Below are 27,201 nucleotides of genomic sequence, written 5' to 3' on the forward strand. Positions count from 1 at the left end.
CCATGACTCTCTCTCGCCCTGTCACAGCTCACCCTTCCCCCTCCCCATAACCTCAAGTCCGTTCTCTAGGAGGTCTGCGTCTTTATTCCTGCCTTACCCCTAGGTTCTTCATGACATTTTTTTTTCTTAAATTCCATATATATGTGTTAGCATACGGTATTTGTCTTTTTCTTTCTGACTTACTTCACTCTGTATGACAGACTCTAGGTCTATCCACCTCATTACAAATAGCTCAATTTCGTTTCTTTTTATGGCTGAGTAATATTCCATTGTATATATGTGCCACATCTTCTTTATCCATTCATCCGATGATGGGCATTTAGGTTGTTTCCATCTCCGGGCTATTGTAAATAGAGCTGCAATGAACATTTTGGTACATGACTCTTTTTGAATTTCGGTTTTCTCAGGGTATATGCCCAGTAGTGGGATTGCTGGGTCATATGGTAGTTCTATTTGTAGCTTTTTAAGGAACCTCCATACTGTTCTCCATAGTGGCTGAACCAATTCACATTCCCACCAGCAGTGCAAGAGTGTTCCCTTTTCTCCACACCCTCTCCAGCATTTATTGTTTCTAGATTTTTTGATGATGGCCATTCTGACTGGTGTGAGATGATATCTCATTGTAGTTTTGATTTGCATTTCTCTAATGATTAATGATGTTGAGCATTCTTTCATGTGTTTGTTGGCAGTCTGTATATCTTCTTTGGAGAAATGTCTATTTAGGTCTTCTGCCCATTTTTGGATTGGGTTGTTTGTTTTCTTGTTATTGAGCTGCATGAGCTGCTTGTAAATTTTAGAGATTAATCCTTTGTCGGTTGCTTCATTTTCAAATATTTTCTCCCATTCTGAGGGTTGTCTTTTGGTCTTGTTTATGGTTTCCTTTGCTGTGCAAAAGCTTTGAAGTTTCATTAGGTCCCATTTGTTTATTTTTGTTTTTATTTCCATTACTCTAGGAGGTGGGTCAGAAAGGATCTTGCTGTGATTTATGTCATAGAGTGTTCTGCCTATGTTTTCCTCTAAGAGTTTGATAGTTTCTGGCCTTATATTTAGGTCTTTAATCCATTTTGAGCTTATTTTTGTGTATGGTGTTAGGGAGTGATCTAATCTCATACTTTTACATGTACCTGTCCAGTTTTCCCAGCACCACTTATTGAAGAGGCTGTCCTTTCTCCAGTGTACATTCCTGCCACCATTATCAAAGATAAGGTGTCCATATGTGCATGGGTTTATCTCTGGGCTTTCTATCCTGTTCCATTGATCTATCTTTCTGTTTTTGTGCCAGTACCATACCGTCTTGATAACTGTAGCTTTGTAGTATATTCTGAAGTCAGGGAGCCTGATTCCTCCAGTTCCTTTTTTCGTTCTCAAGATTGCTTTGGCTATTCGGGGTCTTTTGTGTTTCCATACAAATTGTGAAATTTTTTGTTCTAGTTCTGTGAAAAATGCCAGTGGTTTTTTGATAGGGATTGCATTGAATCTATAGATTGCTTTGGGTAGTAGAGTCATTTTCACAATGTTGATTCTTCCAATCCAAGAACATGGTATATCTCTCCATCTATTTATATCATCTTTAATTTCTTTCATCAGTGTCTTATAATTTTCTGCATACAGGTCTTTTGTCTCCTTAGGTAGGTTTATTCCTAGATATTTTATTCTTTTTGTTGCAATGGTAAATGGGAGTGTTTTCTTGATTTCAGATGTTGACGTCTTTTGATTGCATTTTTTCATTCAGTTTGATATGGTTCTTGGTATGACAAGGGATTTTCAGTTGAAACCTGAACATTTTCTTATTATGTTGTGAAACTCTGGATCTTGTTTAAACCTTCTGTTTAAACTTCTCTGACACTCAAATAAGACTTCTCTGACATTGCTCTGGAGGGGGGTGGGAGAGAAGAACGGCAGTGGGAAGGAGAAGCCAGATGGACATAGACATCCAAGTGGAGATAGAAGTCCAGGTGCCCCACTCGGCCTCCATTGATACCCAAGGTGGGAAGTCTCCTCATTATTGTTGGGCAGGGGTGAGGGTTCCAGCTCCCCATGTGGTCTCCACTGACACCCCAGTCGAGGTGGCCTCCTTACAGCTGGTTGATGTTGAAAGTCCTAACTACTCTACTAGGCCTCCTCCTCTGACACCCCTCTGCTTCCCTCTCTTCCAACCAAGAAAAAGGGGGATTTCTCATTACTGGCTGGCAGGGTTTAAAGCCTGGCTCCCTCTTTGGCCTTCTCTGATACCATCCTGGTGGGGGCATTACAGCCTCCAGAGGGTTGATTATATTAGTTTGGGAATAAAATATTTTAAAAAGCTGTATAGTGTGATCACACGTTTGAAAGAAAAAAGTAGTGTGTACACAGAAAATAAAAATCTAGAAGAATAACTAGTGAATGGTTCAAGGGTAGGGGAACTCTGACTTTCTGTAGTGTTTCAGTTTTTATTTTAAAAAGAATAGAGGTAAAAGACTTATACTCAGAAAACTATAAAACACTGATGAAAGACATTGAAGACAACAGAAACAGATGGAAAGATATACCATGTTGGACTGGAAGAATTAATATTGTTAAAATGACCATAACACCCAAGGCAATCTACAGATCAGTGCAATCCCTATCAAAATACCAATGGCATTTTCCACAGAACTAGAACAAATAATTAAAAAAATTGTATGAAAACACAAAAGACCCCAAGTAGCCAAAACAATCTTGGAGAGAAGAACAGAGGGGGAGAAATCATGCTCCCTGACCTCAGACTATACTACAAAGCTATAATAATCAAAACCGTATGGTATTGGCACAAAGACAAACTTATAGTTCAATGGAACAGGATAGAAATCCCAGAAATAAACTCACTCACCTATGGTCAATTAATCTACGACAAAGGAGACAAGAATATACGATGGAGAAAAGACAGTCTCTTCAATAAATAGTGTTGGGAAAACTGGAGCCACATGTAAAAGAATGAAATTAGAATATTCTCTAATACCATACACAAAAATAAACTCAAATTGATTAAAAACCTAAATGTAAGACCAGATACTATAAAACTCCTAGAGGAAAACATAGATAAGTGAGGTTTTAAAGTTTTACCTTTAGCATGGATTCTATCTAAATTAGCTGTCTAAATTTATAAAATGGCTTCCTTTGATATAGATTAACTTAAAAGTCACATAGAACACTCTTTGACATAAATTGCAGCAATATTTGTTTGGATCCGTCTACTAAAGCAAAGGAATCAAAAGCAAAATAAACAAACGGGACCTAATGAAACTTAAAGCTTTTGCACAGTGAAGGAAACCAATGACAAAATGAAAACACAACCTATTGAATGGAAGAAGACATTTGCAAATGATATGACCGATAAGGGGTTAATATCCATTAATATACAAAATATATAACCAGCTCATACAACTCAACATTAAAAAACAATCAGATTAAAAAATGGGCTGAAGAACTGAATAGACATTTTTCCAAAGAGGAAATGCAGATGGCCAATAGGCACATGAAAAGATGCTCAACATCACTAATAATCAGGGAAATGCAAATGAAAACCACAATGAGATATCACCTTACACCGGTCAGAATGGCGATCATCAAAAAGAACGCAAATTGCAGATGTTGGCAAGGATGTGGAGAAAAGGGAACCCTTGGACACTATTGGTGGGAATGTAAATTGGTGCAGTCACTGTGGAAAGCAGTATGGAAGTTTCCCCAAAAACTAAAAATTGGACTGCTATATGACCCAGGAGTCCCATTCCTGGATGTATATCTGAAAAAGCACAAAAACACTAATTCAAAAAGATACATGCACCTTAATGTTCATAGCAGCATTATTTACAATTGTGATGGTATGGAAATAACCTAAGTGCCCATCAACAGATGAATGGATAAAGAAGATGTGGTGTATGTATACAATGGAATACTACTGAGCCATAAAAAAGAATGAAATTTTGCCATTTGCAGCAACATGCATGGACTTGGAGGGCATTATGCTAAGTGAAATAAGTCAGACAGAGAAAGACAAATACTGTATGATATCACTTATATGTGGAATCTAAAAAATGCAACAAACTAGTGAATAAAACAGAAGAAGCAGACTCATAGATATAGAGCATGAACTAGTGGTTACTAGTGGGGGGGGAAGGGGCAATAGAGTGGTAGGAGTAAAAAGGTTATTTTGGGATTATATGAAATCATGTGTGTGAAATTTTTGAAAATTTTAAAGCAGTATAGAATTTAAAGAATTTCATTTAATAAAAAAAATTTAAAATGAGTGTATATGTTACTGTTAGAAGCAGTAAAAAAAAAAGCATACTTTTTTTAGATGCTATGTGTTCATTTTTAACATTAATAAAAACTGGATGCAGAATAAGATACCCTGATTCCCAGTGTAGTATGCTTTCCATTATACCATAATATCCTCCTCACCTCCTCAGTCAGTTGTACCAATAGGTTGTATTTATTGTAATTCATACTGGAGAGAGTAATTTTGATTCTTTAACTTTGTTGAAATGGAATTTTATTAGTACAACTTGGATTAAAGGAGGGAGTTTTTGATTTATGACTACTGGACATCCGAGTTTTTCCACAGTTTCACTCTACTTTATGAAAACATCATCTGGCTAGTAGCTGCCAATTTTCTGGTGCTGTTATGACTTTGGAAAAACTTAATCATGGCAGTACTTCTTATTTGAATTGTCATGAGTTTTAGGAGAGCAGTTAATACAAAGGCGTTTTCCAGATTTATCCTGAAGAGTGCACATGCTAAGTTATTTATTTATTTATTTATTTATTTATTTATTTATTTATTTATGGCTGCGTTGGGTCTTTGTTGCTGCACATGGGCTTTCTCTAGTTGTGGCGAGCAGGGGTTACTCTTTGGTGCAGTGTGCAGCCTTCTCATTTTGGTGGCTTCTCGCTGTGGAGCAGGGGCTCTAGGGTACGTGGGCTTCAGTAGTTGTGGCACACGGGCTCAGCAGTTGTGGTGCATGGGCTTAGTTGCTCCGCGGCGTATGGGATCTTCCTGGACCAGGGCTCGAACCTGTGTCCCCTGCATTGGCAGGCGGATTCCCAACCTCTGCGCCACCAGGGGAGTCCCCTGTATTATATTTAATCAGGTAACTGCTTTTATTTTTTTTAACTCCCCTCCATTTCCCCAGTGCTTTAGGAATTAATGACTTTACTAATGTAGCATTTTACTGAAACGCCTTCTGAAGTTTTTGAGACTTACTTCAGGATAATAAACAGTACTTCTACCAGCATCTTTGAGTGACTTGTTGAAAGTTAGTTTCTGGCTCTATTCATAGACTTTATGGTGAAGAGGGCTGTGTTGGCTGCTAGTGAGTGTCAGAATGTTCTCTTCCAGCCTGCTTGCTCGCTCTTTTCATTTCCTCCTCCCCCTTCCCTCCTTTTTAAACTTGGGGGGCATACTTGATGGAATTCAAGATTTGTCCCACTCTAATTTTTAGGAAAATTGTGTTATCGTAGAGCTCAGGGAAGTCAACTGCTTCATTTATTAAGTAGGATTACAAATAACTTATTATAAAGATATCTTTTGTTATTTTCTTGTTCCCTGAAGGAATGTGTAAACAAGGTATGGGATTTTTATAATGAATACTTTTTAAAAAAATATTTATTTATTTGTTTGGCTGCACTGTGTCTTAGTTGTGACATATGGGATCTTTTAGTTGCGGCATGTGGGCTCTTAGTGCAGCGTACGGGATCTAGTTCCCTGACCAGGGATAGAAGCCAGGCCCCCTGCCTTGGGAGTGTGGAGTCTTAACCACTGGACCACCAGGGAAGTCCCATGAATAATTTTGCTTAATGTGGGGGAGGTTGGCAGTTATTTTACCCTTTGGAGAGAGGCACACGTTTCCCTTTTCATGTTGCCCTGTAAAGAATACTGTTTCATAGAACAAGAAATGACTTACGTTTCATAAAACCTATGATAGTCTTTGCCCTGACGAAAGGATATATGTACCCCCTAGGGATTGATTGGACCTGTGCTGTCCAATAAGGTTGCCATTAGCCACGTGTGGCTGTTTAAATATAAATTAATTAAAAGTAAATAAAATTCAGTTCATTTGAACTAGCCACATTTTAAGTACTCATTAGCCATATATCACAAATAACTACTGTATTGGACAGTGATAATTCAGATCATTTCTATCATTGCAGATAGCTCTCTTGGACAGCGCTATATTAGACTGGCCATTTTTAAGAAAAAGAGGCGGGAATTCCCTGGTGGTCCAGTGGTTAGGACTCTGTGCTTTCACTTCCGAGGGCCTGGATTCAATCCCTGGTCAGGGAATTAAGATCCTGCAAGCCGTGCAGTGTGGCCAAAACAAAAAAAAGAGAAAGAGGCAAATGAAAGACCTGAATTTCTTCCTTCCACAATGCAACTTTTCCTGTCTCCTAGTACCCTTGACTAAAATTCAGGAAAAGGTCTATTGTTTTGTGTATCATCACTTTGGCCTTGTTTTTTAATGTTTATTTCTGTTTCCAGGCTGGCAGTGATGGTGAAAGCATAGGAAACTGCCCCTTTTCCCAGAGGCTCTTCATGATTCTTTGGCTCAAAGGAGTTGTGTTTAGTGTCACAACTGTTGACCTGAAAAGGTAAGATTTGGTTGTAGTTGGGGATCAACTTGATGTTCTCAGTTTGATCCTCTCCGCATCCCTCACTTTGCTTGCATATGTTCTATAAAGAAATGTATTAAAGTTCAGCTGATTTATGGGCACATTTAACTTGTATAAGTATTATGGATAATTCACAATGTAAGTATATTGCTTGTGGCCTCTCAGTCTTTTTAGGAGCTTATTGTATGTTTACCTTATAATATCAAGAGCAGCACCAGGAGCTGTTTTAGGGTAGAAGCAGTGAAATCTTTGACTTTACAGATAAACATGTAACTATGCAGAACTTTCTAAGCAGACGACTCCTCAAATGTGCTCGTAGACACATGGCCTATACAATCTGGATCTTTAAAACCAAGAGTGGGATTTTTGGAGGCTGATTACTGCTGTGGTCTTTTTCATTTCATCTACTTTTCAAAACATAATGGGAGTTTTCTGTAATATGATTTTAACCATATTTGGTTAAACACAATTATAGAATAAGAGCAGTTATCTATGGCCCTGTGATTGTTCTTGCTAGGTGAAGGGTTGTTTCTGACTTTCTCTCTACAGACCAAAGTGGAGAGGGCTGAGAAGAGCCCTGAGAGCAGTAAGCTTTTTTTACTCAGTAACTTCTATTCTCCCTTAGCAAACAGGTCTGAGGCGAAGAACATTCATACTTAAAAAAAAAAAAAGATTTAACCCAAGGGTTGAGAACATTTTTACCAATAGAGAATCTGGGATTTGGCAGTGGAAATGTATTCCTCTTGACACAAATGCCACAAAGCAAAAAATGCTTTGCTACTTATTTTTTAAGCTTATTAGACATGTGCAGTGTCCAAGAAAAAATAATGACAGGCTATCACTGGATGGGGAGCAGAATTCTTGAACATTCTCCTTCTGGGCATCACAATGTGAGAATTACCTGACAGCTGTAATCCCATTCCCTGTTCTAGGTTAGCATTCTCTGGGACCCCTGTCAGTTCCTTAAAATTTATTTTTTACTTCACTTAATTGAGATTTTGCAGACTTAAAATCTATTTATTGAAAATAAGCCATAAAGTCTTCCAGGAACCCCTTTGGTTATATATATGAATGTAGAAATAAGCCTTTGGGAATTGTAAGAACTACAGGCTCATTTGAAGACATACCTAGCTCATATTGGACAGAGCTATTGTAAAAATGAGATAATTTATATAGTTACCCTTCTATTACTGTTTTTTTCCTACATGCATTCACAAAGGGAGTTTCCCAATATAACTCCTAAAAATAGACCGTGCCGCCAAGAACACACCCTTAGTGTGTCTTAAAATACTTGGATTTCTCCTATTCCATTTTTGGCTTGGAGCAAGTGAGTTGACTAACATGCTTTGAAAAAGCCTTCTTTGAACAGCTCAATACAGTGCTTGATTGTGGTGCACACCAGTAATAGAACCATGGGAATGGGAATGGGAATCTGGTTCAGAAAAGGAAGTGAACTCATAACGGCTGTTTCTAAGTCATCTGTTTCACTTTTCGTTTACAAAGTTTTGATGGCGTTATTCTTGGAAGTTGATTGATATTTGGGGATTTGTATATGTTTAGGAGTAATGTGCCCTACATGTAAAAGGTGACACATGGGAAGTAGGATGAAAGATTCAGGGCCTCCTAATTAGAAAATTTGCTACTCAAAGAAGACGTGTGTTTATTTCCTAGAGCTTTGTGTAAAATCTACAGAGAACACTTAATACCGGAGCCTATATTCTTTAGCTTTCTTTAAAAGTCTTAGGTCTACAGTACATATAAAAAAATCCTTCTTAAGGTCAATTAAAAGTGTACAAGTAGTACATGATAATGAGTCCCCTTCATCCCTAACCTTGGTCATCAGGTTCCCCTTCACAGAGATAACTGCATTTAGGTTTGCTCTTTACCATCCTTCCAGACCTTTTCTATGAGTTTACATGCTTATATATATAGTCTTAAGTAAGATTTCAAAGAGAAGGTACCCCAAGAGAGTGAATGTTGGCTCAAAAAAAAAACCAGTATAAATAAAATAAAGTTGTCACAGAGGACTAAAACATGCTGTAGTAAAAAGTACCTTTCATAATATATTCTTAACTTTAAAACTTTAAATATGATTGTTTTTAGAAAGCTGTGGGGGAGAAAGATTTGGTGCCTATAGTGCTTATTTTCCTGCTTTTCCTGATAATTGCCTAATTTCTTAGTGAAATGTACTGATCCCAGAACAAACTGGCGGAGAGCAATAGAACTCTACTGAGAGCTTTTTAGAAGCCCACTCTCTGCTCTGAAAAAATTATTGTTAAATGACATTTCATCCATAAGAACAAGCCAGTTTCTAGTTCTGGCACTGTGTAACACGTTCTCTTTGAAGCTCAGTCGGTGTTAGTGACTATGCTGGTGGTATGCATATGCCCCTGTGAGGCTTAGAACAACCTCCCATTGCTTCCTGCGAGTGCTGCCTTCATACTTTTGTGGGAGTAATTTCTAAACCTAATTTTTTGTTTATGCTGCAGTCGTGTTACAGAACTTTCAGATTAAAAAAAAAATAGTTCCCAGGCTTTAGGAATTCAGGTTTATATCAACTGCCATTTGAACAAAAGCTTCAGGTAAATATAAGTGAAAATATTAAAATATGGGACACATTTCAGGATGTTATCATGTGTCATCAAAAGGGGAGCAGCCATGGCATAGCAGAAAGTGTTAGGGGTAGAGACCTGGTTCTGTGTGGAGAGAGCCCTGTCTCTGATTTCGCTGGGCAAGCTGTCTCATCTTCTTGGAGGTCAGTTACCTCATTTTTAATCTCAGTAAGAAAGAAGGGAAAAATAAACTAACATTTCTTCATTGTCTATTACGTGCTAAACACTGTTCAGGGTACTTTTTACTACTGTTATCAGACCATTTTCAGACCTATTATTGAATAGAATTTATTATTTTTATCACACTGGTGTTACAGGGCCTTTGTGGCTGACAGGTTCATGGCAGTGATCAAGAACTTTATTTGAAGACTTCCATTATCTTCATTATGCTCAGAAGTTCTTAAATCAGAGATCAGCATCATTAGAGCACAGATAAGCCTGAGAGGTAGGCTGGGGGAAGAGAAAGAAGGAAGCGTGAGAACAGTAATAAGAGAGAGTGACAGGCACACATACATATACACACTGAGACACTGACTTGGATATAGCTGAGTGTGGCCATAGAGTTGTTACGGTAAACGCTTCTGGTTTTGGGAAATGAGAGTGGAAATGATAACTTTAAGAAATAAGCTTTTTATTGTAAAAGCAGTGATATCTGCTATATTACCAGTGAATAAAATTCCTCCTCCATGACATTCTCTGAGAAAATAGATAAATTGGAGAAGACCACTTTAAAAGTCTGGGAAATATTTGTTTTCATTTTTCCCATTCCCACCTTAAACATTGAAACTGTCTCATCCTTTGTGGTGTCACCAGTTCCTTCTGCTTCAGAAGTCAGCATACCATTTGTAACATTGTATGAGTCAGACCCACAAGTAAATTGCCATGATCATGGCATAAGGTTTTGCATTATTATTATAATAGTTTAAACTTTAACAATTTTGTTATAGTTCAAAATGTTACAGCAGAACTATAAAACTGATAGTTCTGTATATCTTAAAAGGAGTTATAAACTCAGAACAAAATCTGATTTCCAAATAGATTCTTCAGGTAATTTGCTTTCATTATCATGTCTCTGTGGTTCTACCCTTCTGAAAATAGTCTTCAGCAAGTTGAGAGATCAGTTTTGAGTTCCAGGTACATCTTCAGTACACAGCAGCATGAATAACACATACAGAGAGACTAAGTGGAGTGGAACAGGCCAGCCTTTTAGAGAAATCATTTCCTGCTGCTGGTCAGTCAGGAAAGTACAGACTCTGTTCTTCCCCTTTGTAAAGTTGACTTGGGCTATGTGAAGACCTTGTTAGAATGGTCCTACAATTCAGGATATGGGTCTCATGAATGCATTTTGAATCACATGTATACATACCCTGTGTGTGTGTGTGTGAGAGAGAGACAGAGAGAGATAGAGACAGAGAGAGATAGAGACAGAGATGGACAGAATTTCACTGCCACTGCCACATGTCTTTATGTTCTTTTTCAAGATAATTTCAAAGATGAAAAATCCTGTTGGGGCCACTAAGAGCTGAAATAGAAAAATGGATTGTTAGTGAAAGATTTTCTAAACCTGTTGTCAGTATAAACTCTGCTTATAAACTATAAATAAAATCTGTTGAGTATTATAAAAGCTGAATTTGATACCTTTCCATGGGTGCTATTTTGTTCTAAAATGATTGCTCCACAAGTTGACATTAAAGTAGACAGAGATCAGCAGTATACCACATTTAATCACAATAAATAAAATCCTTTAACTGGTTGAACAGGACACACAGACAAAATACTTAGTAACTGGGACCTTGGTGTGTGTGGTTTGATGTTCACAGTTCAGTCATTCAGTTAGTGACTTTAGTATTAGTCAGAATATAGCAAATCTAGTGAAGGATAATTAATAGGAGTAAAGTGATCTGAAACCAAAGATTTGTGTTGTTACCTTTTTTTGCTTATTTGCCATCTGGTGTCCAGCATTCTCTTGATTTGTATGAAATAATTCTATGCCTTGAAAATCAACACCTTTAAAGTTTTAAAAGGGAACTCAATTAACGTGTAAGTCTACATACTTCGTATTTTTTTCTCTCCATTTAGTGAGTCAGCTAGTTACAGTAGGTCATTTTTAAGGACCAGCTCCAGTGTCCTGTGGCTGTGCTGTACTCATTTTATACAAAGCAGCGGGAACCGAGCCACCAGCCCGAGGGCCTCCAATTGTTTGTGCTGAATTAAATTTTAATTGCAATTAAGCCACTTAAGTTGCTTAAAGTATTAGCTCCTATAAGATGTCTCCTTTTCATTCCTGTCTTTCCCTTTCTTTCTGTATCTTATTTTAGTTTTTTCTTTTTTTTTTGATGAGTATTCACCATCCAGTTTTTTAATTTTTTTAAAATTAAAAAAAATTTTAAACATCTTCATTGGAGTATAGTTGCTTTACAATGTTGTGTTAGTTTCTGCTGTATAACAAAGTGAATCATCTATATGTATACATATATCCCCATATCCCCTCCCTCTTGCGTCTCCCTCCCACCCTCCCTATCCCACACCTCTAGGTGGTCACAAAGCACTGAGCTGATCTCCCTGTACTATGCAGCTGCTTCCCACTAGCTATCTGTTTTACATTTGGTAGTGTATATATGTCAGTGCTACTCTCTCACTTCATCCCAGCTTACCCTTGCCCCTTCCCATGTCCTCAAGTCCATTCTCTACATCTGTGTCTTTATTCCTTTCCTGCCCTGCCCCTAGGTTCATCAGAACCATTTTTTTTTTTTTTTTTAGATTCCCTATATATGTGTTAGCGTACGGTATTTGTTTTTCTCTTTCTGACTTACTTCACTCTGTATGACAGTCTCTAGGTCCATCCACCTCACTACAGATAACTCAATTTTGTTTCTTTTTATGGCTGAGTAATAATCCGTTGTATATATGTGCCACATCTTCTTTATCCATTCATCTCTTGATAGACATGTCTTGGCTATTGTAAATAGTGCTGCAATGAACATTGTGGTACATGACTCTTTTTGAGTTATGGTTTTCTCAGGGTATATGCCCAGTAGTGGGATTGCTGGGTCATATGGTAGCTCTATTTTTAGTTTTTAAGGAACCTCCATACTGTTCTCCATGGGAGCTGTGTCAATTTACATTCCCACCAACAGTGCAAGAGGGTTCTCTTTCCTCCACACCCTCTCCAGCGTTTATTGGTTGTAGATTTTTTGATGATGGCCATTCTGGCCAGTGTGAGGTGATACCTCATTGTAGTTTTGATTTGCATTTCTTTAATGATCAGTGATGTTGAACATCCTTTCATGTGTTTGTTGGCAATCTGTATATCTTCCACAGAGAAATGTCTGTTTAGGTCTTCTGCCCATTTTTGGACTGGGTTGTTTGTTTTTTTGAAATTGTGCTGCATGAGCTGCTTATGTATTTTGGAGATTAATCCTTTGTCAGTTGCTTTGTTTGCAAATATTTTCTCCTATTTTCGTCTTGTTTCTGGTTTCCTTTGCTGTGCAAAAGCTTTTAAGTTTCATTAGGTCCCATTTGTTTATTTTTGTTTTTATTTCCATTTCTCTAGGAGGTGGGTCAAAAAGGATTTTGCTGTGATTTATATCATAGAGTGTTCTGCCTATGTTTTCCTCTAAGAATTTGATAGTGTCTGGCCTTACATTTAGGTCTTTAATCCATTTTGAGTTTATTTTTGTGTATGGTGTTAGGGAGTGTTCTGATTTCATTCTTTCACATGTAGCTGTCCAGTTTTCTCAACACCACTTATTGAAGAGGCTGTCTTTTCTCCATTGTATAGTCTTGCCTCCTTTATCAAAAGTAAGGTGACCATACGTGTGTGGGTTTATGTCTGGGCTTTCTATCCCATTCCATTGATCTGTATTTCTGTTTTTGTGTCAGCACCATATTGTCTTGATTACTGTAGCTCTGTAGTATAGTCTGAAGTCAGGGAGCCTGATGCCTCCAGCTCCATTTTTCTTTCTCAAGATTGCTTTGGCTATTCGGGGTCTTTTGTGTTTCCATACAAATTGTGAAATTTTTTGTTCTAGTTCTGTGAAAAATGCCATTGCTAGTTTGATAGGGATTGCATTGAATCTGTAGATTGCTTTTTGTAGTATAGTCATTTTCACAATGTTGATTCTTCCAATCCAAGAACATGGTGTATCTCTCCATCTGTTTGTATCATGTTTAATTTCTTTCATCATTGTCTTATAGTTTTCTGCATACAGGTCTTTTGTCTCCTTAGGTAGGTTTATCCCTAGGTATTTTATTCTTTTTGTTGCAATGGTAAATGGGAGTGTTTCCTTAATTTCTCTTTCAGATTTTTCGTTGTTAGTGTATAGGAATGCAAGAGATTTCTGTGCATTAATTTTGTATCTTGCTACTTTACCAGATTCATTGATTAGCTCTAGTAGTTTTCTGGTAGCATCTTTAGGATTCTTTGTGTATAGTATCATGTCATCTGCAAACAGTGACAGTTTTAATTCTTCTTTTCTGATTTGGTTTCCTTTTATTTCTTTTTCTTCTCTGACTGCTGTAGCTAAAACTTCCAAAACTATGTTGAATAATAGTGGTGAGAGTAGGCAATCTTGTCTTGTTCCTAATCTTAGCGGAAATGCTTTCAGTTTTTCACCATTGAGAATGATGTTGGCTGTGGGTTTGTCATATATGGCCTATATTATGTTGAGGTAGCTTCCCTCTATGCCTACTTTCTGGAGAGTTTTTATCATAAATGGGTGTTGAATTTTGCTGAAAGCTTTTTCTTCATCTGTTGATGATCATGTGGTTTTTATCTTTCAACTTGTTAATATGGTGTATCACATTGATTGATTTGTGTATATTGAAGCGTCCTTGCATTCCTAGGATAAACCCCACTTGATCGTGGTGTATGATCCTTTTAATGTGCTGTTGGATTCTGTTTGCTAGTATTTTGTTGAGGATTTTTGCATCTATGTTCATCAGCGATATTGGCCTCTAGTTTTCTTTTTTTGTGACCTCTTTGTCTGGTTTTGGTATCAGGGTGATGGTGGCCTCGTAGAATGAGTTTGGGAGTGTTCCTCCCTCTGCTATATATTTTGGAAGAGTTTGAGAAGGATAGGTGTTAGCTCTTCTCTAAATGTTTGATAGAATTTGCCTGTGAAGCCATCTGGTCCTGGGCTTTTGTTGGAAGATTTTTAATCACAGTTTCAATTTCACTGCTTGTGATTGGTCTGTTTATATTTTCTGTTTCTTCCTGGTTCAGTCTCAGAAGCTTGTGCTTTTCTAAGAATTTGTCCATTTCTTCCAGGTTGTCCATTTTATTGGCATATAGCTGCTTGTAGTAATCTCTCATGATCCTTTGTATTTCTGCAGTGTCAGCTGTTACTTCTTTTTCATTTCTAATTCTGTTCATTTGAGTCTTCTCCCTTTTTTTCTGGATGAGTCTGGCTAATGGTTTATCAATTTTGTTTATCTTCTCAAAGAACCAGCTTTTAGTTTTATTGATCTTTGATGTTGTTTCCTTCATTTCTTTTTCATTTATTTCTAATTTGATCTTTATGATTTCTTTCCTTCTGCTAACTTTGGGGTTTTTTTTGTCCTTCTTTCTCTAATTGCTTTCGGTATAAGGTTAGGTTGTTTATTTGAGATGTTTCTTGTTTTTTGAGGTAGGATTGTATTGCTATAAATGTCCCTCTTAGAACTGCTTTTGCTGCATCCCATAGGTTTTGGGTCATCATGTTTTCATTGTCATTTGTTTCTAGGTATTTTTTGATTTCCTCTTTGATTTCTTCAGTTATCTCCTGGTTATTTACTAGTGTATTGTTTAGCCTCCATGTGTTTGAATTTTTTACAGTTTTTTTCCTGTAACTGATATCTAGTCTCGTAGTGTTGTGGTCGGAAAAGATACTTGATACGATTTCAATTTTGTTAAATTTACCAAGGCTTGATTTGTGACCCAAGATATGATCTATTCTGGAGAATGTTCCATGAGCACTTGAGAAGAAAGTATGTTCTATTGTTTTTGGTTGGAGTATCCTATAAATATCAGTTAAGTCCATCTTGTCTAATGTGTCATTTAAAGCTTGTGTTTCCTTATTTTCATTTTGGATGATCTGTCCATTGGGGAAAGTGGGGTGTTAAAGTCCCCTACTATTATTGTGTTGCTGTTGATTTCCCCTTTTATGGCTGTTAGCATTTGCCTTATGTATTGAGGTGCTCCTATATGTTGGGTGCATAAATATTTGCAATCTTCTTCTTGGATGGATCCCTTATAGTAGTCTTTATTTTAAAGTCTATTTTGTCTGATACGGGAATTGCTACTCCAGCTTTCTTTTGATTTCCATTTGCATGGAATATCTTTTTCCACCCCCCCACTTTCAGTCTGTATGTGTCCCTAGGTCTGAAGTGGGTCTCTTGTAGACAGCATATATACAGGTCTTGTTTTTGTATCCATTCAGCCAGTCTGTGTCTTTTGGTTGGAGCATTTAATCCATTTACATTTAAGGTAATTATCGATATGTATGTTCCTATTACCATTTTCTTAATTGTTTTGGGTTTGTTTTTGGAGGTCTTTTTCTCCTCTTGTGTTTCCTGCCTAGAGAAGTTCCTTCAGCATTTGTTGTAAAGCTAGTTTGGTGATGTTGAATTCTCTTAAGTTTTGCTTGTCTGTAAAGTTTTTAATTTCTCTGTCAAATCTGAGTGAGATCCTTGCTGGGTAGAGTAATCTTGGTTGTAGGTTTTGCCCTTTCATCACTTTAAATATGCCCTGCCACTTCCTTCTGGCTTATAGAGTTTCTGCTGAAAGATCATGTGTTAACCTTATGGGGATTCCCTTGTATGTTATTTGTTGCTTTTCCCTTGCTGCTTTTAATATTTTTTTCTTTTATAAAATTTATTTATTTATTTATGGCTGTGTTGGGTCTTCGTTTCTGTGTGAGGGCTTTCTCCAGTTGCGGCGAGCAGGGGCCACTCTTCATCGCAGTGCGCGGGCCTCTCACTATCGAGGCCTCTCGTTGTGGAGCACAGTCTCCAGATGTGCAGGGTCAGTAGTTGTGGCTCACAGGCCCAGTTGCTCCATGGCATGTGGGGTCCTCCCAGACCAGGGCTCGAACCCGTGTCCCGTGCATCGACAGGCAGACTCTCAACCACTGCGCCACCAGGGAAGCCCAATATTTTTTCTTTGTATTTAATTTTTGATAGTTTGATTAATATGTGTCTTCGCATGTTTCTCCTTGGATTTATCCTGTATGGGACTCTCTGTGCTTCCTGGACTTGATTGACTATTTATTTTCCCATATTAGGGAAGTTTTCAACTATAATCTCTTCACATATTTTCTCAGTCCCTTTCTTTTTCTCTTCTTCTTCTGGGACCCCTATAATTCGAATGTTGGTGCGTTTAATGTTATCCCAGAGGTCTCTGAGACTGTCCTCAATTCTTTTCATTCTTTTTTCTTTATTCTGCTCTGCGGTAGTTATTTCCACTGTTTTATCTTCCACGTCACTTATTGTTCTTTTGCCTCAGTTATTCTGCTATTGATTCTTTCTAGAGATATTTTAATTTCATTTATTGTGTTGTTCATCGTTTGTTTGCTCTTTAGTTCTTCTAGGTCCTTGTTAAACGTTTCTTGTATTTTCTCCATTCTATTTCCAAGATTTTGCATCATCTTTACTATCATTACTCTGAATTCTTTTTCAGGTAGCCTATTTCCTCTTCATTTGTTTGGTCTGGTGGATTTTCACTTTGCTCCTTCATCTGCTGCATATTTCTCTGTCTTCTCATTTTGTTTAACTTACTCTGTTTGGGGTCTCCTTTTCGCAGGCTGCAGGCGTAGTTCCCGTTGTTTTTGGTGTCTGCCCCCAGTGGGTGAGGTTGTTTCAGTGGCTTGTGTAGGCTTCCTGGTGGAGGGGACTGGTGCCTGTGTTCTGGTGGGTGAGGCTAGATCTTGTCTCTCTGGTGGGCAGGGCTGCGTCTGGTGTTGAGGTGTCTGTTAACTTAGTATTAATTTAGGCAGCCTCTCTGCTAATGGGTGGGGTTGCGTTCCTGTGTTACTAGTTGTTTGGCATGGGGCATCCAGCACTGGAGCTTGCTGGCCGTTGGGTGGAGCTGGGTCTTAGCGTTGTGATGGAGATCTCTGGGAGAGCTCTTGCAGATTGATACTACGTGGGGCCAGGAGGTTTCTGTTGGTCCAGTTTCCTGAAGTCGGCTCTCACACCTCAGAGGCTCAGGCCTGATACCAGGCTGGAGCACCAAGATCCTGTCAGCCACACAGCTCAGAAGAAAAGGGAGAAAAAAAGAAAGAAAAATAAATGATTAACTTAAAAAAAAATTAAAAAAAAAGAAGAGAGCGACCAAACCAGTAAACAAATACACCAATGATAACAAGTGCTAAAAACTAAACTAAGATAAACATAAATATCAGAAACAAATCAGTCACAGACAGCAAACCCCAAGTCTACAGTTGCTCCTAAAATCCACCACCTCAATTTTGGGACGATGCGTTGTCCATTCAGGTATTCCACAGATGCAGGGTACCTCAGGTTGACTGTGGGGATTTAATCCGCGGCTCCTGAGGCTGCAGGGAGAAATTTCCCTTTCTCCTCTTTGTTTGCCCAGCTCCTGGGGTTCAGCTTTGGTTTTGGCCCCGCCTCTGCATGTAGGTTGCCCTCAGGCATCTGTTCCCTGCCCAGACAGGAGGGGGTTAAAGCAGCGGCTTATTAGGGGGCTCTGGCTCACTCGTGCCAGGGAGAGGGAGGGGTACGGTAGTCATAATTGGAATGCAGGGCGAGCCTGTGGCGGCAGAGGCCGGCGTAATGTTGCAACAGCCTGAGGCACCGTGTGTTCTCCCGGGGAAGTTGTGCCTGGATCACGGGACCCTGGCAGTGGCGTGCTGCACAGGCTCCGGGGGCTGTGGTATGGATAGTGACCTGTGCTTGCACACAGGGTTCTTGTTGGCAGTGGCAGCAGCCTTAGCGTTTCATGCGCGTCTCCAGGGGTCCGAGCTGATAGCCATGGCTCGCGCCTGTCTCTGGAGCCCACTTAGGTGGTGCTCTGCCTACTGTGGGCACACGGGAAAGGAATCCCTTCCTCTTCCGCACCCCGAAACAATGGTCTCTTGCCTCTTCGGCAGGTCCAGACTTTTTCCCGGACTCCCTCCCGGCTAGCTGTGGCACACTAGCCCCCTTCAGGCTGTGTTCACGCAGCCAACCCCAGTCCTCTTCCTGGGATCCAACCTCCGAAGCCCAAGCCTCAGCTCCCAGCCCCCGCCCGGCCCAGCGGGTGAGCAGACAAGCCTCTCAGGCTGGTGAGAGCTGGTTGGCACCGATCCTCTGTGCGGGAATCTCTCTGCTTTGCCCTCTGCACCCCTGTTGCTGTGCTCTCCTCCGTGGCTTCAAAGCTTCCCCGCCGCCTACCCCTTGTTTCCACCAGCGAAGGGGCTTCCTAGGGTGTGGAGAGTTTTCCTCCTTCACAGCTCCATCCCAGAGGTGCAGGTCCCATCCCTAGTCTTTTGTCTCTGTTTTTTCTTTTTTTTTGCCCTACGCAGGTACGTGGGTATTTTCTTGCCTTTTGGGAAGTCTGAGGTCTTCTGCTAGCGTTCAGTGGGTGTTCTTTAGGAGTTGTTCCACTTGTAGAAGTATTTTTGATGTGTTTGTGGGGAGGAAGGTGATCTCCACGTCTCACTCTTCTGCCATCTTGAAGGTCCCCCCTAGTTTTTTCTCTTTATATATTTCCTTTTCTTCATCTAGAAACAAAGTTACTCTGGTAAGTAGTGGTGAAAATAAAAAGCCCCCAAAATATTGGAGAATATTCATGCTCTCATCTCAAGGCATGAATTCTATGCATTTTGTTTTTCCTAGATATCACTTAAGGGAAACATTTGAATGAATTCTTGAATATTTATTGAAGACCTTTTATGAAAAAAACCAAAGATGCCCTGAAAATTTTAGCCGTTGCTTATTCAGTTTCATTTTTCTCACACTGCAGTTCTTGAAATGTTAAGTTTCTGCGAAGCATCTGTAAAAATGAGCCTTTGTGGGTCAGATGAAACACCTGAGACCTTAGAGTGCCAGTGAGGAATTGAAGTTGAAGAATCTTAGATTCTATCTGGTTGCAGACTTGATAACAACTTCTAAGTGAGTCACTTCAGTGCGTACAGCTTGTCCATTTATTTGACGTCTACTGATCTGTTAGGGGCATTAAAGTTTCTTCTCAAATTTACTTTCACTTGGAGTAAGGACCTAACATGATTGTGCTTCATCTCAGCAGTTAATCCTGAAAATAGTTTTATCATCTATAAAAAAAAATCTTTATAGCCTTTTAGCAGAAACAAGAAAGACTATTCGCTAGTCATTAATATTAAGGAAAATTGGTAAACATACGCCTGGTTTCACTTTACTTACATATCTCTATATTAATCAGATTTCTTATTACCAGTTAATGCTAGATAACCAGTTTTGAACCATCAGACTCAAATAGAGTTTAAAACTGCAATTTCATCACTTGCATAAAGTTTAGTTCACTGTCACACCCATTATTTGATTTGATCTTTACAGGCAGAGCCAGTCTTATATCCATAGTACAAATGAGGAAATCTAGACCCAAAGAGGTTGTGATTTACGTAGTCACATAGCTGGTGAATGGCAGAACTGTTCAATTTGGGACTTTAACCAGGTCCTTTTTTATTCGGTCTTTGGTTCTTTCTTCTCTACCATGCTAACTTTATCCCTCCTCTAATAAATACTTTTGTTTTGAGATCTTGAAAGCTGTCATAATTTATTATAGAAGTAATAGCTGCTATTTATTTTGCTGCCCTCCCTTATGGGTTATTTTAAAGCATTGATTTCTTTCTTCTCCCTTACCTAAATCCACCCTGTTCATGAAAAAATTATTACCTTATATTTAGGCATTAATGGACTGTTTGTTAGTCATAAAAATGTTGGTGGATATATTTTATAACTTTGGAATGAGAAAAGTGTCTTCCAGGTGATCACAGTTTGTGTATGATGAGATTAAAGAACATTCTTATTCATCACCGGCGTTGATGGGAAATGTGTGTATTCTCTTTCTCTTGTGTACTTTATAGAGTTTTATTAGCCCTACTTGCTGTGGTGAGATACTGTTGTTCTTGCTTACCTTTGTGCTACCTTTTTAAACTTTAAAGTGTTAGGATTAGAAAATAAATATATAAACCCTAAACTGTTAGGACTTCTAGACTCTTGATTATGTACAAGGTCTTCCTGAGTTGAGTAGGAAGTAAATTACAAGTGGGAACAAATGTGAGTCTGAGTGAGAACATGAGTGGGTGACTTGAAGATTAGAGATGACTGTGGTCTTGGGCATGCTGGACCCTTTAGTGATCAAAGAACAGGTGGTTAAGATGATGAGTAAGAAGGAATAACAAAAAGAACCAATGAAATGTGGAATTCCCTGGCAGTCCAGTGGTTAGAACTGCGCACTTTCCTTGCTGAGGGCCCAGGTTCAGTCCCCGATCAGGGAACTAAGATCCTGCAAGCCGCATGGTATGGCCAGAGGCGGGGAGAGAAAAACAGTGAAATGAAAAACAGAACAGGATTAGTTCTGACTTGGAGCTGAATATCTATAAAAGTTACTGAAACCTTATAGGCATACCTCACTACTTAAATAAATGTGCATCTGGAAGACTTACTCAAGTTTCATGTATTCCAATCATTTCGTGCTCAACTTTACCTTGTCCAACGAAGGAATGCTCAGTAAAAGAATCAAGAGTTGAAAATCAAATCAGATTTTGACTTTAAAAAGTTCTCTTTGGGAGCTTAGGTTTTTGTAGCAGTTGATAGATAGTCTTATTTTTCTTTGGCTTGGGAAGGAGATAGGCTCTAGAACTTGAGTAGAGGGAGGCTCTGAGTTAGAACATTTGGACTAATTGGATAATTAATAAGTCTTTATATATTTGATTGGAATGTAGTAATAGATGAGGCACTTTCCAAACCTAAATTGAGAGAGAGACAAGGGGCTGTGTGCAGGGCAATGGGAGGGAAAGAAAGGGAGAAAGAGAGAGAATTGATATGAATAAGACCATAATTGAAAATCTGGGCTGAGTATAGATTTTAGGGTACACTCTATTTTAAAAATTCTTTTTAATGACAAAGTATTTCACCTTCATGATACGCTTAAAGATATCCTTTATTTATTCAAATTCCATGCATTTGTGGTAAGGATGGAAGGCAGGAAGGTCTGTAGTAGGGGGAAAAGTTCTTTGAAGCAATATATTATATTATAATATTTTTTTAAGTTTAAGTTTTTTAAGTTCATCTTCTTAATTATGGAAGTATTCAAACATATACACAGAAAGAATAAACTTCCCCATAACTTCAGTTCTGTTAAGATTTTGCTCCCAGTTGCTTTGTCCCCTTTTTGCTTCTTGTTCTTTCTTTTCTTTTCTTTTTTTCCCTGAAATATTTTAAAGCACATCCCAGGAATCCTGTCATTTCACCTCTACTCATTTCAGTGTACATCTCCAAACAATAATGACAGGTCCTTAACTATCCACAATGCCATTATAACATCTAGTTCCCAGTATACAATCCAGTTTCCCCAGTTGTCTCCAAAATATCTTATCTTTGGCTGGTTTGTTCAAATTAGGATTCAAACGAATTCTATTCATATTTGGTTGTTATGTCTCTTAAATTTTTCTTAATCCACAACAATCCCTTCAAACTCCCATTTGTGGCTTTTTGTCCCCATGCCATTGACTGGTAGAAATCTAATTAGTTGAACTGTACACTGCCCCAAATTCTGGAGTTGGCTGATTGCTTCCTTGTGGTATCATTTAACTTTGTTCTGTAACTCCTTGTGTTTCCTGTAAATGAACTTTTTGGTCCCAGGACCCGTTTATACACTTAAATTATTGAGGACCTCAAAGAGCTTTCAGTTATTATTGATTTTACTATATTAGAAATTAAAACTGAGAAATTTAAAATATTTACTAATTCATTTAAGTAAAACAATCATGAACTCATTGTTATCACAAAATTTTTTAAGAATTAAAAATATCTGTATTTTCCAAAACAAAATTAGTGAGAAGAGTGGCATTGTTTTATATTTTTGTACCTATCTAATGTCTGCCTTGACAGAAGACAGATTCTCATATCTGCTTCTGTATATATTACCTTGTGATGACACACACCAAGTAGCCTATGGGAAACTCCACTGTACAGGCATGAGAGAATGAGAGTGGAAAGGGTAAATGATGTCAGTATTATGCGAATGGTTTTGACCTCATGGACCATCTGATGAAAGGGTCCCCTAGGTCACAATTTTAGAGACAGCTGCCCAAGGAGACTTAATTTTAGAGTCAGGTTTGACTTATTTGGTAAGAATATTTCATAGGTGGTGATGTATGCCTCATATTTTATCATTAGGATGCACACCATATCTGTCATGTTATTGACTCTAGGATTCATTGGTAGGCTTAGGTGAGCCATTTTGCTTTTTAATAGGGTAGCATACAGTTTCACCATTTTTATCAGTGTTCTGTGTATTTTCAGTTTCTCCTAATTCATAGGAGGAAAATTTCTTCATTATTTAATTTTGCATTTCTTTGATGATTGGGTTCTCGGACACTTTTCCATGCGTTCACTTATCTATTGCTTATCAATTTATTTTCACCCATACCTACTTGAATTTTTGATGAATTTGGACAAAATCCTTCTTATTTACTATACTATTTTTTTCCATTCTATGTTGCTTTTTACCTTTGTTTATGCTATTTTTTATATATTGAAGTAATTTTGATATTAGATAGTCAAATCTCATAATCTTTTTCATTGTTAAGTCTGGACTTATAGGAAAATGGAGAGGTAGCATTTGAATTTGAAATCTTATGGAAAAGGACTGTAGGAATCAGCTGCTCTTCTTCCTTATTAAAAAAAAGAAAAGAAAAGGAAGGCCTAGAGAAGTTATAGTTTGCCCGTCTTTACACAGTGAGTTGGTGCCAGAGTTGAGACTAGAGACTGACCTTCCCAAGTCTTCTTCCCCTCATTCCACCTCCATTTCTAATAAGTACCTCAGTTACATTTGGAATGAGAATGAAGAACTTTGTCTTTGGTTAAAATCAAAGACTTTTAATTTTTTTATCCTAAATTATGTGCTTTGTGGATGTTTGCTTCTTACTAGAGTACTATTGTGGCTGTTATAATTAGTGGAAAAAATACTATTTCTTATTCATTTTTATATATTTTAAAATTTAGAATCACTCTGAGAATGTAAAGTATTGTTGCTTCTCAGAGTAAAAAATGACCTGATTTTGACCACTATTTTGTCTAACAGGAAGCCTGCAGACCTGCAGAACTTGGCTCCGGGGACCCACCCACCATTTATAACTTTCAACAATGAGGTCAAAACGGATGTAAATAAGATTGAAGAATTTCTTGAAGAAGTCTTATGCCCCCCCAAGTGAGTATTGAAGAAAATATGCATGGAAATATTGCCATCTCTTTAAAGTTTGTCTTATCTGGCCGTTAGAGACATTTCTCCTGACTGTACTTGAGTTAAATTGTCGCATCATTAAGTTGGAATGACTAGCACTTCTCTTCATACATTATAGTGCTACACAAATGACAGAATTGGCTGCCAGGTAGGCCAGTAAGCCACACTAAGAAAGGTAGGAATCTGATTAAGCTATAGAATACCTTGTGAAAGTAGGTTTGAGACACATGAGATAGGTCAGGAAAGACTGGTTATTTGAGGTCCCAAAATGAGAGAGAAGTTTAGGGAGAAGAAAAGATGGGGAAAGACTGAACTGAACCCAGCCAGAATATCTAAGCAGGAGTGTGGTACAGGTTGCTGGGAGATTTCCCATCAGGCCATTTTAAAGGTAACTTTCTGAAGCTACCACCCAAGGGAATTAACTTTTTAGATTGTGTCCCTGGGATTCCATTTTTATTTATGTATTTCTTTGAGGTATTCTGGATCCCCCAGTCTTGCATATTAGCCCACATGGTTAATGATTTTAACGTACTCAACTATTTACTATATTGTGAGGTGTAGTTGAGGAATAGATGTACTGTAATGACAGTTACCTAAATTGCAACTATTCATCATAATGAAATCTTGGCATAGATTCAAAGCATCATTGGTTTCTTCTAGGCTTTTCCAGTTTCATTATCCTGAAAACTGGAATGTTTCTTCTGGCCCAAACCTTTTCTTGTTAGTTGTTTTTCACCCTCCATATATACAGATAAATTTCCCTGAATTGGGATTAATGGGTCAGAGAGTTCTAAAATAATAGTTAATCAGTATTCATTCCTTCATTCATTAGTTTATCCTGCAAACGGTTACTGGGCAACAAAGCCCTATGGATGTAATAGTTAATAAGATAGCTCCTGCTCTCAAGAAGTGCAGTCAAATACGTATGAAGAGATAGTGGTGCCGTGGGAGAGTGAGTAGAATCAGAAAAGGCTTTATAGAAAGAGATAACACTTGAACTGAGCTTTAACTGAGAAACAAAAAATGTGGCCTTTAGCAGGTGAATGAAGGGATGACACGTTCCAAGCAGAAAAATAATTTTGAATAAATAGTGTTTCTTTGGGGGACCTAAAGCTGTGGCTGGAGCATAGCATGCAGGGTTGGGGATGGTAGGCAGGAAGGCTGCCAGGAGACATATGAATAATGACACCTCTGTCTACAACTAGCCCATCTTCAATTGTGAACAGAATTGCCCTCTGTTTAGCAATCTTATACTAAGCTTAAAATTCATTTTCTTTTATTTTTTTAAAGCATTGACTAATTTAATCCTCACATCCCCGGTGGCATTGGTACTTTTGTTTTTAATTAATTAATTTATTTTTGCTGTGTTGGGTCTTCGTTTCTGTGCGAGGGCTTTCTCTAGTTGTGGCAAGCGGGGGCCACTCTTCATTGCGGTGCACGGGCCTCTGACTATCGCGGCCTCTTTTGTTGCGGAGCACGGGCTCCAGATGCGCAGGCTCAGTAGTTGTGGCTCACAAGCCTAGTTGCTCCGCGGCATGTGGCCTAGTTGCTCTGCGGCATGTGGGATCTTCCCATACCAGGGCTCGAACCCATGTCCCCTGCATTAGCAGGCAGATTCTCAACCACTGCGCCACCAGGGAAGCCCCAAAATTCATTTTCTTAATCTTGTATTCTAAAGCTTATTCTCTGCCTTCCTTCCTGTCTTTCTAAGACCCTCAAACTTCTTTTTTGTTTTAATTTTTATTTTTTTGGGTGTAGTTGCTTCACAATGTTGTGCTAGTTTCTGCTGTACAGTGAAATGACTCAGCCATATGTAAGCCTCAAAACTTTTTTATCTCTACTGTCCAGGAGTCCTAACCTTCCTTCCATCCCTAGTAAAGTTTCTCTAGACCAACATTAATAAAACCATATTTGTCTTTTCCTCCAGGCCATGTATATAGTTAGAATACTGATAAATTGAAACTGGGATCCTTGTAAAAATATAAATTGAAGCTGTATACACATAAGTAAGGAACTGTTATGAACATGCACTCAGCTTAGTAGAAATAACTTTTCAGATATTGTTTTGCATCATAGAACCTACTGGATCTCTTTTACTCTTTTTATGTATGTATGTATATTTTACCCTTTTTATTCTTAAAGTCTGTCAGCTCTAAGGAAAGCTCCACATTTGCCATCTTATCCTCAGACACTAATGGAAGTGATCGTCCTCTCATAACTGATGATCATTGTATCAACATTAAATTATAAATAGAGAAACAGGGCTTCCCTGGTGGCGCAGTGGTTGAGAGTCTGCCTGCCGATGCAGGGGACATGGGTTCGTGCCCTGGTCCAGGAAGATCCCACATGCCGCGGAGCGGCTGGGCCCGTGAGCCATGGCCGCTGAGCCTGCGCGTCCAGAGCCCGTGCTCCGCAACGGGAGAGGCCACAACATTGAGAGGCCCGCGTACCGCAAAAAAAAAAAAAAAAAAAAAAAAAATAGAGAAACAGTTTGAATGACATTCATTCTCTGTGAAGGAAGTTGTATGTTGTTTTAAAGCATTGTCTAAAATGTTTGTTGTGTAAATCCTTCCAAGGATATTTACGTTTTTGAAATCAGTATGCTGATAACATTATATACCATTTCAGTAAAATGGGCATTTTCTCATATTCTCTTCTAGCCTTCTGCTTCAACAATAGCAGCAATAACAGCAACAAAAATGATTTTCATTATTCTTTCTTATTTTTCTCAGAGGGAATAAATATTAACAGAAGTAGTAGAACTAATATCAAAATATTCAATTTTTTTGGCATCCAGTACTCTGTAAGACACCATAGCTTTTTGAATTGGACCTTCAAAATAAACATTTTCACATTGCTTTTTTTTGTTTTCTTTTTTTTTTTTTTGGCTGTGCCGTGTGGCTTGTGGGATCTTAGTTTCCCAGCCAGGGACTGAACCCGGGCCCTTGGCATTGAGAGCGTGGAGTCCTAACCACTGGACCGCCAGGGAATTCCCTCATTTTGCTTTTCATATAGAGAAAATTTAGCTTCATTTCATTTGGGCATATTCATAGAGATACTCTAACCAGGAATGATCTTTTCTTTCGGTTTAAATAATTTAATTTAAAACTTGGAGATCTTTCTGTTATAAAGGGTTCATAATCCACTAAATTCTCTCTGTGGTTAATTTTCCTTGTTTTTATGTTGAAGTTTATATTCTGAAGAGTTTCTAAATAAAGTTTAAAATTTTACTTTATATAGAAGGGAGTATTTTTGATGTTACTAATGCCTCTGCTATTATTAACTAACATTCAAGTGCTGATTATGTGCCATGCACTGTGCATTGTGGATTATTTTGTGGATTATCTCAAAGACTTTATGAAAAAACTGAAGATGAGTAATCCAAATAATTTGTCCAAGATTTCACAGTTCATGGTGGCAGAGCTGGCATACTTACTTTCAAAGCCACGTAAAAACAAAAACCTATGTTTGACTTTTATAAAAGGTAAAATGTGAGTCTTTAATTGTAATTGTGCTTTAGTGAGTACAAAATTGAAG

At 38.3% G+C, this 27,201-nt stretch overlaps 1 protein-coding gene across 1 annotated transcript in view; it reads left to right on the forward strand.

Moving 5' to 3' along the window:
* The window catches only part of CLIC4 (chloride intracellular channel 4), an 85,630-nt gene that overhangs the window by 35,757 nt on the left and 22,672 nt on the right, over positions 1 to 27,201 (forward strand). Inside the window, exons 2-3 of the mRNA XM_079928568.1 lie at positions 6,497 to 6,606; positions 23,506 to 23,631. Coding sequence (XP_079784694.1) covers positions 6,497 to 6,606; positions 23,506 to 23,631 — 236 coding nt within the window. The remainder of the gene's footprint in view (positions 1 to 6,496; positions 6,607 to 23,505; positions 23,632 to 27,201) is intronic.

Source organism: Stenella coeruleoalba (genome assembly GCF_951394435.1).
Source record: "Stenella coeruleoalba genome assembly, chromosome: 1".
Classification (NCBI taxonomy): Eukaryota; Metazoa; Chordata; class Mammalia; order Artiodactyla; family Delphinidae; genus Stenella; species Stenella coeruleoalba.